Source organism: Nuphar pumila, chromosome 1 (assembly GCF_984573655.1).
Source record: "Nuphar pumila chromosome 1, dmNupPumi1.hap1.1, whole genome shotgun sequence".
NCBI classification, from domain to species: domain Eukaryota; kingdom Viridiplantae; phylum Streptophyta; class Magnoliopsida; order Nymphaeales; family Nymphaeaceae; genus Nuphar; species Nuphar pumila.
The window spans coordinates 19,765,020-19,782,748 of record NC_143249.1 but is presented as its reverse complement, the minus strand read 5'-3'; the positions used below and the strand labels follow the sequence as shown (position 1 = coordinate 19,782,748).

The 17,729-nt window shown below is 43.0% G+C and overlaps 1 protein-coding gene across 1 annotated transcript; it reads left to right on the top strand.

Moving 5' to 3' along the window:
* Positions 1 to 10,481: 10,481 nt before the first annotated feature.
* On the top strand, positions 10,482 to 13,143 carry LOC149848251 (patellin-3-like). Its single transcript, XM_090003805.1, has 4 exons — positions 10,482 to 11,600; positions 11,727 to 11,851; positions 12,257 to 12,404; positions 12,531 to 13,143. Exons 1-4 carry the CDS (start codon positions 10,482 to 10,484, stop codon positions 12,786 to 12,788), a joined length of 1,650 nt encoding a protein of 549 aa, XP_089859931.1. The 3' UTR covers positions 12,789 to 13,143.
* Positions 13,144 to 17,729: the final 4,586 nt, after the last annotated feature.

The following is a 17,729-nucleotide window of genomic DNA, read 5'->3' as shown; positions in this document are numbered from 1 at the left end:
TGGTGGTGGCAGTCACGGTGGCGCCGTCTGAACTGGAAGTAGCGACGGTGGTGGTGGCGGTCGGCTCGGCCTGATCCATGTCTGATATGTCTCTCCCTCTTCCCTCTTCCTTTTCCATCTTCAATCTTTCATACATTACCTGCAAAAGACCAGCAAAAATGATCACTCTGATGATCTAATTGCATGTTAAAGCTGAACTGTTTAGAGCTCACCTTGGTTGCGCGTGGTTCCAAGTACAACAAATTAACTAGTACAAATCCAAGCGAGACCAGCAAATTATATGCTTGAATTTTATCGGCTCCGCTCTTCGACACCCACCAACGAGTAAAGAATTGTGCGAGGAAACAGATTCCGATCCCGTAAGTCATAGTTCGGAAGTATACGGGGTAAATCTTGCTCTGCACCACCCCAAACTGTTGCCTAGGCAAAGCCCTTGCGAGAACATGACTCGATACGAAGGTTACCCAGAAGCACGTTCCATAAACCACCGAAAATGCTAGCGAATGCAGCAATGACAACAACGAGCCCAACGTCTCCGGCCCAATGACATACATTCCAGCATCATATATAACATCCTTGCCTCTCTGAATTATCTCGGTAAGGTTTCTTCTTCCATCGTCTATTACACCCTTTGCACGTTCCATGGCTTTTTGAACTTTCTCCCCGGCTTCGGCGTAAGCCTCCCGAGCCTTCTCCTTCTCCTCTTCAACCTTCTCCCCAGAATGGCTGTAGGCATCCTGAGCCTTCCGCTTCGCCTCTTGAACCTTCTCCGATGCACGGCCATAAGCATCCTGAGCCTTCTCCTTCGCTTCTCGGGCCGTCTCGTTCGCTGTTTCTGATACACCGTGACCAATTTTCTTACCAACACTCGCGACGGCATCGGCTACACGGTCCTTCCCCTTCTTCGCTTTGTCCATAACCTTCTCGGCCCGTTCTCCTGCTTTCTCCTTCACATCATCAGCCACCTTCTTACCGGTAACTTTAGCTTTCTCGGCAAGGTTTTCGCCGGCATGCACAGCCTTCCTTACGGTCTCTTTCGTCGATGCTTCCATATCGGCTGCCTTGCAAAAAAGCTTATCACGGACGCCTGTGGCCGCCTCTTTTGCAGCCCCAAACATGCCAGAGATCTTCTCCTTGCAGACACCGTAGGCATCGCAAATCTTTGAGCCGTGTTCAGGCTCTGCTTCTCCAACAATGGACACACCCTGACCAAGGTTGGGAAGAACAGAGACCGCTTCTTTAAACTTTTCTTTTACTTCTTCCTTGAAACCTTCTGCCTTCTGCCGGCCAGCGCTTATCAGGTCGCCGATGGTCTTCGATTGTTCTATAGCTCGTTCAACTGAAGCACTTCTTTCTACAATTATAAACAGAAAAAGGTGATACCCTCCTTTTTTTTTGCATACTTCATTAGCTCTATTTTTGGTTCTTTTTAAAACAATTCATTTGCTCTAAAATAACCTGATAAAAGTTTAGAAAAATCTAAAGTGTATCCACTAAACAGAGAACGATGCCTTCATATAAATTTGATAGTTTCCATCAGTTTCCATGTTATAGAACTTCCATTATTCTGACCCCCAAGCAGAAGCTACTCTACTAAAAGAAAATTCAGACCACTTCAAACTATATTACGCATATATTTAGTGTGGTCCTTCTTAACGTGAAGAACCAATAAAAAGCGCAAGATGATGCACCAATCAACTATTTCTTCAAGAACCACATATCAATATTTGTAAAACGAGAAAACAAAAATAAATGCACGCATTAAATTCCGTTTAAAAACGTGTTTATTCCGAAAAAGACAGATGATGAGAGCACACAGGTATTATGATGCCTTTCTTAAGGTGGAAATAATTAAAAAGACAAAAATTGTACATTCCCTCATTCAAAATTCATTGTTAACAAGAGGACGTAGAATAAGAAGAAGAAGGAAGGAGGACATGGCACGTACCCTTGGAATCGTCATCGTGGAGGGCTAGCGAAGGGGGCTGCGTCGGGCGGAGCCCTTCCCTCTCGTACTCAACCACAATCACACGGTGGCCTTCTTTCACCATCACGTCCCGGCCTTCCAGTGGTGGCGCTCGCCGCTCCGGCGGAGGGGGAGACCACACCCCAGCCGCCGCCAGCGAGCACACCACCAGCACCAGGCCCACCGCGTTCATCATCTCTCTCTCTGTCTCTCTCTGGATGTCGCCGAAGAACCTCTTTTGCTAGCATTTTGCATGCAGCGTGATCATTCAGAAGACACGCGTCACCAATGCTGACACGTGTCTGTATACGTGTCTACATTTTGGCACTGTTCTTGCGCTACAAATGGCAGTGGTATTCGTGCAGGGTTTGACTGATCCGACCCATTTTTTTATTTATTTGGAGGGGGTAAGAGCTTATTACGAAGGCCAAACCAGCCGGATCTGATGTGCCGTTATCTTACCGAATCCAACTAAATAATTTTGGATTCGGTTGAATATCCGATCCAGTCCAAATCCATTAATTAAGTTCATGGTGCAAGGAGAAATATGAGCACGACGACTCATAACTGGAGAGCTTCTTTGGTCCTTCACTAATTGAGGCTAAAACCCCAAAAATTATAAATGCCAAAATAAGAATAACACTTGATATCATTAGAAATGCCCAAAAAATATCATGTGGGACTCATGCAATGCTGTAATGTGATGGGCTAGATCACATACTCGAGGCACTTAAGCGATCCCTGGATCCCCACAGGCACCTGCAAGTTTCAAACTAGATGACGTCCTGTCAATTTGGTGATATTTACAAGTCACTTAAAAGTATTGGTCCCACAATAACAGCTTGGCACATTCGGTCAGACAAAAAAAAAAGGTATAATAAGCACAAAATTTTATAGATTTGATTAATCTGTTGTTTGGGCTACTTCTAAAATATGAAATGCAAACAATGAAATCAAAACTTTCTCATCACCTCCTTTACCATTAATAGAGACAAAGTGCACAAGGAATCAAGTCCCACCTACTCAATCCAGCTTCTCACATGATTCCACCAAATACTAATGTGAACCACGATTTTTTGTTCTTTTCTCTTGAATCTGCATGTTTGGTTTTATAAGAACTCTCTGATTTTGATGCATAAATGAGATTTTTTAAAGCTTTAAAATCAACGATCCATAATCTTCATAAATATTCTTCATAAATACTCAAGCATTCAAAAATCACATTCTTTCATCAAAAATACACAATCCAATGGTCGATTCCTAACAAATTCACCATGCCACATGGTTGGATTTGCAAAAAAAAATGTTGGAAATGCTCATATTTTAGTGATTATATATATATATATATATATATATATATATATATATATATATATATATATATAATCAACCAAATATGTTTACTGGTGTGAACTAAAACTTTTATAAGTTTTTTTATTTTTTAAAAAAATTTCACATGTGATCTAGACGCTTGGTTTTATAGAAAAAGACTCTTGGATCATACAATTACCATGTATAAGAAAGATATTTTAAGGATTAAAAATTAATGGCTTAGAATTTTCATAAATATTTAAGCATAAAAAATTGCATTTCTTGATTGGATTACAATGATCCAACAGTCAATTCCTAGCAAATAAACCAAGCTGAATGCATCTCCAGGGTTAGATTTACAAAAAGAACTATGAAAATCTTGATTCATACCAGCAAATATATTTGGTTGGTCAACATATTCCTCTCTCTCTCTCTCTCTCTCTCTCTATATATATATATATATATATATATATATATATATATATATATATATATATATATATATATATATATATATATATATATCAAAACAGAGCTAAGATCAACATGGCACCTCTTCTGGGGATCCGGTGAAAATCTATGACATTATTAGCAGTGGTCGCTTCTCAAATAATTAAAAAAAAAGAAAAAAATGCTGGTGAAAATCTATGACATTATTAGCAGCCATCCCTCAAAAATTTCAAGTCTTATTTTTATCAATAGGCTTGAGGAATTTGGCAAAGAACTAAGCAATTTTCTTCTTGTTTGGCACTGTTAATCATCATTTACTCTTGTTTGTGTATTTACGAGATATCAGAAGAGTTTGGTGGGGCCCCCACCATCATTCTAGTTATCTTATCATGCATTTAAAAGCAAAATACGAGCTCATGTTAAAAACTTGGAAGATAAGGATGAACAATACTGGGCAGATATGTGTTGCTCCTAGCAAGGGCGTATGCTAATTTTTCCAATAGTAATAATGATAAGTTGATAACTGATATGAGAAGGGGGAAATTTTCTTCCAACTTACAAGATCTGCATAATTTAGGTCTGGCCGCGTGCATTTCACAGTGGTAAACCCGGGGAGATAGAGTGGACCGGCCTAATGGTTCCAGATTCGGATTTGCAAACTGGACCCAATTGTGTCAACCAGTGTGTATATATATCAATTTTCTAGTTGTGAGTGCGAGACAACCAGAGATCAAGGGGTCTAGGTCACTCAAAATGGCTGTGTTCTTTTACTGGCTTTCTACATGTCCATTTGATCAGATCCAAAGATGGCACCGTCGGATCCGGTCCGTTTAAAAATTTAGCAACCATGCATGGGAAGACTTTATGTTCCTAAGTAATCAAGAACATTTTCCTGCGTAAAGCATTTACTAAGCAAACACTCAGGTCAGGTTTTAGCATTTAGCTAATTCAAAGATATTAGCATAAATCACTATGTTAGTTGGCCCAACAGATAACAAAAATCTTAAGAGTCGGTCAACATAATAGATTACTAATGCAATGAGAAGAAGAAAGCAAGATTATAGATCAAGAAATTAAGTTTTTTATCATTAGTAGGAAATACTAGTAAATCATATACTGTGAATTTAAACTGTTTAAGTCCCTAATAACACAAAACGATCAGACCAATGATCCAAAACAAGTTTTTGATTAAACAAACCATGTAGATCATGTCCGTATGGCTTGAAATCCACAAAAATAATAAAGTTTGGCCCTTCCCTTTGAATATCTCGGCTTCAAAGTCTTCACGGGACGGGCAAACAACTTTTTATGGAGCAGCATTGAAAAATAGAATTCGGTCCAAAATGCCAAGTTGGAAGGCTTCCAAGTAGGGATGGCAGTGGACCGGGGGCGGGGGACAAGGTCTCCACCCCCGCCCTGTCTCAAAATTCCGCCCTCCATCCCCATTTCATGTCTTCCATCCCCAGTCCAAACAGGATGAGGCAGGGTGGAGCCTCGTTTCTCCCCGGTCCACTGCCATCCCTAAAGGCATTTTAGTTATTTTACTCAAGGTTGTTAAATGTGATGAGGCGAAGCGAGGCGTTGAGCCTGCGCTTCGCCTCTGAGGCGTACACCTCAGGTACTGAGGCGTACGCCTCTCACAACTGGAATGGAAGTGAAGCGGTGGGAGGGGAGGCAGTAAGAGAAGGACCACCCGCCCAGCTGGTACGGAAGTGAGGGATATGCCGGTCGTCCGATGGTCGGAGAAGACTGAGTAGCAGCTGCAGCACAGCAACTCCGGTGGTCGGTGGTCACAATTGGTCGAAGGTTGATGAGGGGCGCATCACAGCAACGCCTCAATACCTTGAGCGTGCGCCTCGCCTCTGAGGCGTACGCTTCAGGTACTGAGGCGTACGCCTCTCACAACACTGATTTTACTAACGAGGATTGGGGATGGGCTCGGCGGGGGGAAGCATAAGTTCAGTGCCGCCTCTATTCCCACACGGGTTTTGATTTTAACCTTCATCCCCGCCTCCATCCCGGCTCTAAAGGGGGGCAAGGTGGGGGCGGCCTCCCTTTTCCCCCTGTCCACTGCCATCCCTACTTCCAAGCCAAGTAGGGCATAAAATGTCAAGTCAGTTAACTTTAAGGAAACCAAAGAACCAAGTTTTGGAGGGGGAAAATCCAAACCAACCTTACCTAAAACCCACATGTTGGCATATTTCCACATGTATAATCAAGTCTGTCCATGTGCGACTCGACCCTGTCTCAATTGTGGTTCTTTACTGGTTTCTTTAGTTATTACCTTCTAATGAGTACTTGATACTGATCCCATCATCATACATTAAATCTTAGCGGTCCAATCAATCGTTACAATTAGTCCACATCCTGGCCTGGATGTGGACTGGTCCTAGCCATCCTGATGTCAGTTGAACGGCTAGGATCAACATAAGATCCTCTGTATCATATGTCAAATGATAGGATCTTCTTTTATGAATACCCCTCTCCATAATTGATGGACTTTCCTGATGGAGGTAGACTCTGCTGGTTTAAGATTTCTGACTTAGTTGTCTTTATCTCAATCTTGGTTTAGTTTTCTCTTTGGCCTGCTTTATCTCATTGTCATACCCGAGAAATATATGCACCTATATGAAATAAGAGCATAAGAAATATAACCAAAGATTTTAAAATGGATTATGAAACTTCAGTTTTGCTTGAGGAACATTGTTTGTTATATGAATTTATGTCTGTTTAAGTATTACTAGCTCGGCCCTCAATGTGTTTTAAGTAGGGTTTGCAAAAAAGGGAACGTTTGAGGGGGGACAATGTTGGCCACCCTCGACTGTTCCGTACCCTATAGTAGAAACAACCCGTTTTCTCATATTTTCAATCCCTATAGATATGATCTAAATTATTCTTTTAGTCAAAAACAAGTTTTAGATTGTTCTATCACATTTTATAAGTAGGTTTCTTAAGGAGTTCGAATTTCAATGGTCCAAGATGCATCGAAATTTCGCGAGTAATAAAATCATGTTTTTATGTCAAAACCACTCGATTCAAAGCGCATTTTCTAGTAGGTGGACCACGTTGAATGCATCTGTGGATCAAATTGATCAAAATAACACACCCAAACTCACAATTTCTGTGGTGCTCTGATATAAATCCGAGGTTGGATTTATGATAACAAGACTAAATTGCACTTGTTCAATTAAAATTACATAAAATTCAGAAAATAACAAATGTTCAAATCATCAAATTCTTTCCAATCCTAAATCTCTCTCCTACTTGTTACTTGTAGGAGAAGAATCATAATCCTAATAGACCTAAACTACTATTTTTTATAAGTATTAATTAAAAAAACAAATGCTAATTTTACTAAACTATTAAAATAAGATATGAATCAATTACTGATATCCAATATCCATTTCAATAACCAAAAATAAGAAAATATTCAAACTAAAATAATATAGATCTCAAATGATATAATAAAACCATATGAACCCGAGCACTCTTCACTCTTCAGGTCTTTAAGCAGATTTTAGTGTGTGTGTCACCCAAACACACCAAAACTTGATTATTGAGCGCACAATCAAGTTTATACTCAAAACCCAATTAAAAACTGACTTTTGGTTGTCATCCAACGCTACTCAAGTTGTCAAATTTATTCTGAAAAAGGGAACAGGGGCCCATCAAAGAGTACACAAGTATTTATTCTTTCCAAAATTTCTCTCTAGACAGCGGGTGAGGGCCTCAACTGGTAGGGGCCACTTGTGAACGTCACCAATTAGATCCAGTTCAAAACCCACCGGTACACACCATTTCTCGTGAAGCTCAAGTTAAATGTGACCCTTAGTGGGTAAGGGGACATGAGGTTTTATGCTAATGGACTCCGTGAGGCGATGCAATTTTTCCCCATTATGAAAAATATACTGATATTTTCAAATCTTTTTTATTCTCCCACTTTCACAGTAAAAAAAATCAGAAAAATAATAAAAAGATCTGTCAAATAATATGAAAAAATAGCCTTGATTTTTAATGAAACTATGCAGGTATAATCATAAATATTAAATATTGTAATAAAATTACGATACTTTTGTCTATAACAGCAAAAAAAAAAAAAACAAGCCTAGAAGAGGGAAAGGAACCCCCCGAGACACCAATCTCCATAACCCATGTGTGCTCCGGACTCCTGCCACGTCATCAAATCCTACGGTCTTGAACTGTCCACGTCCTCAGATAGTAACCCACGTGTGCTCGGATGCATGCGTTAGGCCTCTCTTGACGAGAGAGAGAGAGAGAGAGAGAAGGGTATTTCCGGAAAACAGAAACTTGGGGTGGAGAGGTGGGACCCCACCGAGCGGAGAATTAACGGGAAGACGGTGGCCACTTCGGCACGCAAAGCCGCTGGACAATGCTGACTCAGCTGTCCGTCTTTTTTTTTTTTCATTTTTTGCTTTTGCCTTTTTTTTTCAAATATAAAAATAATTATAAGAATAATATATGGGGAAGGGAAGCTGGAATCCAATTCCAATAATTCCGATGACAGCTGCAATCCGGCGAAGCCGTCCACGACGTTTTTTTTTTTTAATAGGCAAGTGGGGTTAGGCAGACCCACCAGTGATACCATTGGGATTTGAACTTGCAACGTCCCAACACAAGGTAACGTGCACTAAAATCTCCCACCAAACAAGCGAGCGCCGTTAGTAATTTGTTTTATTTGTTTTTAATGAGGGTCCGAAATCCCAGCGTCCAAACCATTGTCATTGCTGTCTCAAAACGGGAGAAACGGAGTCACCTTTGAGTTTGAGCTAGTCCAAACGGTTCCTATATAGATGTAGGCAATAACGGTGCAGTATCCGGTTCAAGTGGACATTGGGTACTTGTTTAACTGTTTAAGGAAAGTGGGACCTTTGGTTTTGATTCGGATTCAGGTAACCGGATGGGAGTGAGTAGGGATAGCAGTGAAAGGGGGGGGAGAATGGGGCCCGCCTTGCCCCGTTTGGACCGGGAATGTACGACATCAAACAAGGATGAAGGTAGAGATAGAGGTTAAATTCAAAACCCATGCGGGTATTGAGGTTTAAATCAAAACCCATGTGGGGATAGAGGCGGGGATGGACTTACGCTTTCTCCTGCCCCATTCCGATCCTCGCCTTGCGCCGCTCCACCTTGTCCTCTATCCTTCTTTAGAGATATCAGTGGATTGAAGGGAAACGGAGCTCCACCCAGTCTCGCACCGTTTGGACCGGGAATGGAGGACATGAAACATGAATGAATGCATAAATGAAGGTTAAAATCAAAACCCGTGCGGGGATGGAGGTTTAAATCAAAACCTGTGTGGGGATGAATTAACACTTTCTCCGGTCGCCTTGCCCCCCTCCACTTTGTCCTCTATCCTTCTTTAGAGATATCTATGGATTGAGGAAGAACGGAGCTACACCCCATCTCGCTATGTTTGGACCCGGGATGGAAGACATGAAATTATAGATTTGAAGGCGGGGATGGAGATTAAAATCAAAACCCTTGCAAGGATAAAGGTGGGGATGGAGGGTAGGATTTTGAGACTGGATGAGAGTGAAGACCTTATTCCCTACTCCTAAGAGTGAGTGAATGCATCTATATTTTTAATGACACGCTCATTAGGAGATAGCCTATTTTTTGTGAAGTTTTTCATTTATGAACGGTATATAAAAGGACACGACACGTAAAATATCCCTGTGACAGCTTCAGCTACTTTGAGATGGGATCATATCCGACTTCCCGAGTTCCAAGGATTCGGGTCGGGTCGACCAAGCCACAATGGGACCTGAAGGTGACCCACAGCCACGGGCAACGGTTTTAATTGACTCGGTTTTCGAGTAGCGTTCGTTCTCCTCGTGGGGCCCGCACCCTCTTATTTGCCAACTTTGAAACTGCGGTAACGAAAAATACCAGCCTGTTTGATTGGTTGGCTCCCTTCTGGATTTCTTTTTTTTTTCTTATAGTGATTGTAAATGTTATGCGTATACGCATCATATGGGCAAAAATTCGATACATTGCAGGCCTGAATCGGCTATTTTTTAATAAATCTAGAAAATACCAAAAAATGTTTTTTTAATATTATTTTAAATTTATTTTAATGGTTTTAACACGTATCACGTTGTGATTGATACGTTATAATTTATTATTATTTTTAGGCTGATACAGAACATTCAGTTGAGTATCGGTATCGGTCGATACGGATGAATCGGTGGTCCAACGATTCAGGGTCAATACCGATACTGAGAACATCTGTCAGTATGTCAGGCAAAGTCAGCGCGGCCAGGTTTCTGCATGGGGTGATATTTTTTCTTATAAATATATATAAAAAAATCCTATAATGATTGAGACAAAAATATATAAAAAAAAAGACAGAGATACCTTCACGATCTTTTTTTCCTTAAATTAACAAAAAAAATGAACGAATCTGACGTTATACTCGATCAATCTCCAAACACAGGGCCCAGTGTAATCATTCATGACATGCACGAACATTTTGAATGACTAGAGTGGCCCTCCACCGACCTTGAGCGGACTCCCGGCGAACATTCCGGCAGCCAGGCTGGCCGGCCGGCGTCGTTGTTGGGTTGGGGTGGGGCCCGCGTTTGGCTGTCTTGCCTTTGACAGTCTGGTTTTCTTCCCCAACCCCCACGCATCTCCATGCAGCATTTAAACCTCCCACCGCTTCAAAATCTCCAAGAAACCTTCTCTCTTTCTCTCTCTCGAATCGAGCGTTGCTGGGTAGATTGTCGTTGCCATGGCTGATGATACCCAGGCGGTGGCAGCAACGCCAGTGAAGGAGGCACCTCCGGCGGTGGGAGACAAGGCCGCGCCCGCGGAGGAAACGAAGCCGACGGAGGGGGCCATCGCCCAGCTGGCCTCCTTCAAGGAGGAGAGCAACGTCGTCTCGGAGCTGGAGGACCCCCACAAGAAGGCCCTCGATGAGCTCAAGCATCTCATCGAAGAGGCCCTCAAGAACAACGAATTCGCCCTTCCGCCGCCGCCAGCGAATCCCGCCGGAGAGGAGCCCGCTGCTCCTCCACCGGCGGCTGAGATCGTGGAGGTGGTGGAGGTGAAGGTGGAAGAGGTGGTGGAGGTGAAGGTGGAAGAGGTAGTGGGGGTTGAGAAGGTGAAGGTGGTGGAGGAGGAAATTCCAGCACCACCACCAACAGAAGCAGCGACAGTGGAGGTGGTGGTGGAGGAAGTGGCGGTGAAGGTGGTGGATGAGGTGACACCGCCGACTCCACCACTGTCGGCTCCGGAGCCTACTCCGGCCGAAGATGACGGTGTGAAGACGGTGGAAGCGATCGAGGAGTCGGTGGTTTCTGTGACTCCACCACCACCGGCGGCAGAGGCACCCGCTCTGCCCCCTGAGGAGGTGTTCATCTGGAGCGTACCTCTGCTGGGCGATCTGCGGAGCGACACCCTTCTGCTCAAGTTCCTCCGGGCGAGGGACTTCAAGGTGAAGGAGGCGTTCGAGATGATCAAGAAGACAGTTCGATGGCGGAAGGAATTCCAGGTGGACGATCTCCTCGGCGAAGATCTCGGCGGCAAGGACTTTGAGAAGGCGGTGTTTGTCCACGGCTTCGATCGCCAGCGCCACCCTGTTTGCTACAACGTCCTCGGCGCCTTCCGGGACAAGGAGCTCTTCCAGAAGACCTTCTCCGACGCCGAGCGAGACCACTTCCTCCGGTGGAGGATCCAGTTCCTCGAGAAGGGAATCCGGCAGCTCGATTTCGGCCCGGACGGCATCTCGACGATCGTTCAGGTCACCGACCTCAAGAACTCGCCGGGATTTCTCAACAGGGAGCTGAATCTCACCAAGAAGGCCCTCTATGTTCTGCTTGACAATTACCCTGAATTGGTGGCCAAACAGGTCATGGTTGCTTTCTTTTTTATTGGTGTCCCCTGTTTGGCATATGTTTTTTTTTACTATTTTTTGCCTTTTAATGTTTGTGGTTGATGAGGGGAATTGAATTGAGATTGAGTTGCTCTGTGTTAGGTTGTTATCAATGTTCCGTGGTGGTATCTGGCATACACCAGGGTATTCAACACCATCTTCACTCCCAGGACTAAGAGCAAGTTTGTATATGCTGGACCCTCTAGATCAACCGAGACCCTCTTCAAGTAAGTATTTGATTCAATCTGTTACATGAGTGTTGTAATTGGTTTATGTTGTTGGTCCTTCTCCTTTTCCTCAGATTTTCATTTTTTCCTGTCTCGTGTGTAATTTTCTTGGTTATTGAAAATGTTTCGAGGAAATTTGTTCTTTTATCATAAATGCCCATCTGATCTGTTATCTGTTTTAATGGAGTATGGTGAAGTACATCGTTGGTGTCCTTTTACTTCTTTCATCAGCGTATCAAATGGTTGTTAAACTGATTCAATCAATCGCACTTTCTTCTACTGCAAGAGCATCTGCAAAACCCTTTCTGCACTTGCATTTTATTAATTTTTATTGAGTTTCACTAAATGGGTCATGATGTAGATTTTCTGTTCTTTTTCCTATGCTTTTCCTTTGTGGGGTTTTAGGTATATAGCGCCAGAACAAATTCCGGTTCAGTATGGAGGGTTAAGCGTAAGCATTGAAGACGCCTCCGAATTCTCTGCTGCTGATGCTGCTTCCGAGTTAATAGTAAAGCCAGCATCTAAGAGCACTGTCGAAATCCCAGTTTCCGAGGTACTTGTTTCTTCTGTTCGGTGTTTCAGTCTTCAATATGGTTGTGTAATCTCTTTGCTTGTAAGTTTTATCAATGAAAGTTCGTATGATCCTCAAATTTCTTCTGTTTCTGATGTGAAAAAACAGGTCTGTACTCTTGTTTGGGAGATTAGAGTTCTTGGTTGGGATGTGAGCTACGGTGCTGAGTTTGTTCCCGACGCAGAAGATGGGTATACTGTCATCGTTCAGAAAACAAGGAAGGTTGCAGCCACCGACGAACCAGTCATCAGAAACTCATTCAAGATCGGCGAGCCCGGCAAGGCGGTGCTCAAGATCGACAACACCAGTTCGAAGAAGAAGAAGGTCCTCTACAGATCGAAGACAAAGGTCACAGTTTCGAATTGATCAGTGGTAAAAAGAAAAGGGAAACAGTAATGCCTGAGTTCTTTCTTGTACCTAGTATGTTTAATACCGCTTTGAGATAGAGATGTATTCTTTCGTTCTTTTGCTCTTGGTTTTGTTAATTTTGGTATTCGGAGAAGGCTGTGGTCTTGTTTGGGTTTGTGGGGTGTTCACTGAGAAATTTGGAATTGTGGTTGGAAGAGGAGATCATGTATTTACCCGTGTGTACATGCCTTTGTTGGTTTCTTGTTTTTCTTTTTCCCAATTTATGAATATGGGGGCACGAGTGGTGGAAATTGTCAGAAACTGATGGTAGAGAGAAATTTTATTCCTTTTCATTGTCTTTTTTCTTTTTCTGTTAATGGGTTTTCCTGGTTAGGGTTGAATATGAAGCTTGTTTCTTCCTTGTCGTACCTCTCTTTTGTCTGTTTAATTATTCTTTTATCTCATACCTCCTGTAACGTGCAAACGATAAGGATGACAGGCTTGTCTAATAATAATTGTGCCCACCACGTTGAAAAGAGGTCTTGGTAGTTGTAGAGTTTAGTCAACGCCACCACAAACATCATTACAGGGATATTTTCAGTGAGAGAAAACCCAGATAATAAAGTGCAAGATAGCTAGAAAGAATAGAAGGAGAAAAATTGTAATCTATTGAAATTAATCACAACGAGGGAAACAAAAGAAAGCTCAACATATTTGGATTTATTTATAATTTTGCCCGTAAGCTCATTACAATTCATATTTACGGGTTAACTTTTCAAGGTATTTATCAACATGAACCAAAGTGTAAGGGTGGTTCAGATACAGTTAAAAGTAAATCGACACTTACGTTAAGATTTAACCAAAACAAACTCTAAACACAATTGTATAAAGTAGGTCATGGAGAAACATGTTCCCTCCTTCAAATAATGTGTCACACTTGATCGACCCTATTTGTTTCATGGTAGGCCTTGACTTCGGTAGGCTAGCGGCTCTGCATCTGGAATGCTGGCTCGCACGTTGGCTCTGTTGTCTTCTCTCACTGCACAAAATACTTTTTTGTTTCGTTCAAGTTGACCTTGTGGCGAAGGATCGTGTTGAGATGCTTCTCGACCCGTTATGCTGTCAGGGCTCTCTGCAAGATATGAGCGCGTTGTGACCCACTATATTTCGGATCTTCCTAATTCGCATAGTACGATTTTAGGTTGCATAAGTGAAACACCGGGTGCACTTTAAAGTCCGGGGGAAAGTCCAACTTGTATGCTAGGTTGCCCACTTTCTTGGTTATGGTGAATGGTCCTTCGTACTTCTTAATCAGTCACGGGTGTTGCCCACAAAAGATGCCTGTGCAATCTGGGTAAAACTTCACCAACACCTGGTCCCTAATATGAAACTCAGCAGGCCAATGATGCTTGTTCGCCCACTTCTTCATCCTCTTAGCCATTGTAACGTTCCAAAATTTTAACTTGTGATTTCAAAAATATTGATGAAAAAACTTTCAAAGATTAAAGTTTTTACTTTTAAAAATCGACAACGGAAGCAATTTAGAAAGGAGCACAAGTTAACAAATTCTGGGCACGATAGCTATAAAATCTTCATTATCCATAAAACAGTTACTCAGAGTAAGTGCAAAATAAAACCATAATTTATTAATAAATTTGTTCAGTTTATTACAAAATATATATTTTTCTCACAATCCAAAAATCTAGAGAAACTCAAAACTCAGAGTCAAGACGCAAACAGAAAGAAGAAAAATCTTGAGCCATGTTATATCGCGTCATTGCTCGCCTGTAAAGTTCTACTCGTCACCTGCCCATGAAATGGGTCAGTTTTATAACAAACTAGTAGGTACACGAATAGACTATGTAGAACAAATAAAATAAGGCATCATAGGATAAGCAATTCATTTCATTAACAGTAGTAATTAAATTACAAAATTGAAATACGATAAAGTAAATCTATTCTAGTATGTGCAACATATGTAAAGAACAACTCTACCAAAAAAGGATATTCATCACAAGACATAAGCAACATCGTAAGCAGTATGAATCTCATTAATCTACAACTATTGTGAACATGACATTCTTTAAGTCCTGATATTAATTGACCTGTGGGTACGCACAAACTCGAAACGTAGAAACAGTCGAGACCGATCCGGGGGTTTATTATGTCAAGTGATTTTCATTAACCTAGATGGCTGACTGAGTTCGCTCCTAAGGGTGGTGACCAAGAGAGTAAATCCCCAAAGACATTCGTGGCCTATGGATGCATCCAACTTCTGCAGAAGTACCTGAGAGTTACTACCTAGGATAATTTATGATAATTTCAATTCCTCTAACTCCGATAACTAGGAAAGTTGGGTCTTTTGCTCGTAGAGTGATTGCTAACAACCTGTCCATCAGAGTTTTTGTATCATCCATCTCTTCCCTTGATGAACCGTGAAGGTCGAATGGGCATGATGAAGGTTTCTTAATCGTCGCCCCATTCTACATGCTTTGGTCTGCTAGACCCACTTGAGCATCTCAACACCAAATATAATCTCAGCATTATGCTATATGCACGCTTCGAGGTTGCCACAACCCCATCATCTAAACATCATAACACCCATGGGACATACTTATCCAAAAGTATAGCCGTACCTACCTAAAGGTATGACTACGATGAGAGGATAAATATTTAATATATTGCAATTCATTTAGTTCATACATGACATGCATTGCTCTTTGAGCATTTGGCCTATAGAGGCGAACATCAATATTTTCACTTATTTCTACATCGTGCTCATTGCATACTTCAAGGTAATCAACGACCTGACATACTACTTATCGTAATGTATATACCGTACCAGTCCAAAGGTCACAAGCCTCTCAAAGGGTAACCCAACACAGTGTTTGATATGACATAAAAGCACTAATATACTTGGCATACTCAATCACTATGAAACAGAAAATCTCAAACAAGACGTGGGATTGCCGTGGATCCAATCATTCTTTCTGAGTAACCGACTCGGGGTACAATTAGTTGCATCTAGCAACGCATAAATGGAACACAAGCTTTATAAGCAAAATTTTGTTCTCGAGAAGTCGGCCTTGCATAAAGAAGCACCTTCTCTCGAGCTTTTAGGGCCTGTACACAATTTTGCACATTTTTAAAAGGCGCAAAATATGGTGCATGCACCTACACACCCTGCGAGGCTTGCCTGAGGGCGACAACAAAAATAGAATGTGATAGCAAATCTAAACATATGCAATATGACGACAACAAGAAGCAAGTGGAGAAGATTACTAGCAATAAACTAACTGTAGAACTCATACTATGCATAGAAGATGTGGTAGCTACAAGAAACACATAATTTCTGATAAATAAAGTCTATTAGAGAGCAGACCATCACAAGTCATATTCATCCATATTTACACATGCATGAAAATATATCAATTGTTCTTATTCGAGGATTCAACTACTTTATTTAATTCATCCAAAGTTTCCGTGCAACTTCTCCCTACCTCGAGAGGTTGCGTCATTGTGTGCACCTACGAGTTTAGGTGATGTAGGACTCGGGGCGCGGGGTACGAGCTGGACCCGTTGCATAAATTTATAAAAGCATGAAAACTTAAAAGGTTGTATCCATACTAAAAAATAGAAAGGGACAGGGGTACAACCCCTGTCCGCCTGTCAATAATTAGCAAAGGGATAGGGGTGCAACCCCTACCCACCATTCTGCTGGTGACCCAAAGACGGGGATAGTGGTAGGGCCTGCCCTGTCGACGAAGAGCCTGAGCAGCAGGGGTCGAGGCCCCTGTCATACAAAAATGGGTGAGTGGTAGGGGCCAAGGCCCCTGCTTATTGAAAAACATTGAACGGTAGGGGTCCAAGGCCCCTGCCTGACAAACCTCGAATAGCAGGGGCTGAGGCCCCTGCTTAACAGAACTAAACAAATGGCAGGGGCCAAGGCCTCTGCTTGACAGACTTCAAATGGCAGGGGTCGATACCCCTGCTTGACTGGCTTCAAATGGCAGAGGTCGATGCCCCTACCTGCCAGACATCGAATGGCAGGGGCCTCGGTCCCTGTCTGACAATATCGTGATTGGCAAAGGCTGAGGCCCCAGCCTGACTAACATCACAAACAACAGGGGTCGAGACCCCTACCAGCCTGCCTGAACAAAACGAACGGCAGGGGTCAAGGCCCCTACCGATGGACATTAAATAGCAGAGGCCGAGGCCTCTGCCTAACAAAAACAACGAAGAAGAGGGAGGGAGAGCATGGGAAGGGGCCATCGGCCTCTTGTCAGCCTTCCAACAACGCAGAGAAAAGAGAGGGAAGGTGTGACAGGGGACCGCCAGCCTCCTGCCGGCCTTTCGGCAAAGCCAGAAAGAGAGGGAAGGTACGGCAGGGGTCCGTCAGTCCCCTGCCAACCTTTCGGTAGGCACAAAGGGAGCGAGAGGGCACAACAGAGGATGTCGGCCTCTTGTCGGCCCTTCGGTCAACAGACGAGATCGAAGGAGGAAGAAAAAGAAGACATGGGGATAAGGAGAAGGGGGAGTCACGACAAGGGGCTGTCAGCCTTCCGGCAAACACAGAGAGCGAGTGGGAGGCGCAACGGGGGGTCGATGGCCTCCTGTCAGCCTTCCGACAAACAAAAGAAGAAGAAGGGAGGAAAAAGAGAAGGGCATACCTCGGAAGGGGCCGGTGGCGTCGGTCGGCATCGTTGGTATTGTCGCACGCCAAGAGCGAGAGAGGAAGAGAGAAGGAGGAGGGCACTCAAGAGGGAGGGAAGGAGGAGCGCAGGGAGGTGAGAGCACCCCCTCCCCTTGCTCTTAAAGGCAAGGGGGAGCACCGAATTGGGAAACCCCAAAGGGGTTTCCATTCTTGCAGAGGGGGAAGGCACATAGGCTCGTGGCTGCACGGGGAGAGAGATGGCATAGAAAGATTTTAAAGGGAAAACCCTTTGGGTTTTCTTTGGA

Bases quoted from the DNA above. Each gene is read 5' to 3' on its own strand.
- LOC149848251 (XM_090003805.1), top strand. From the start codon at position 10,482: ATGGCTGATGATACCCAGGCGGTGGCAGCAACGCCAGTGAAGGAGGCA. The intron at 11,601-11,726 runs GTCATGGTTGCT...GCTCTGTGTTAG, and splicing joins CTGAATTGGTGGCCAAACAG to GTTGTTATCAATGTTCCGTG. The intron at 11,852-12,256 runs GTAAGTATTTGA...GTGGGGTTTTAG, and splicing joins TCAACCGAGACCCTCTTCAA to GTATATAGCGCCAGAACAAA.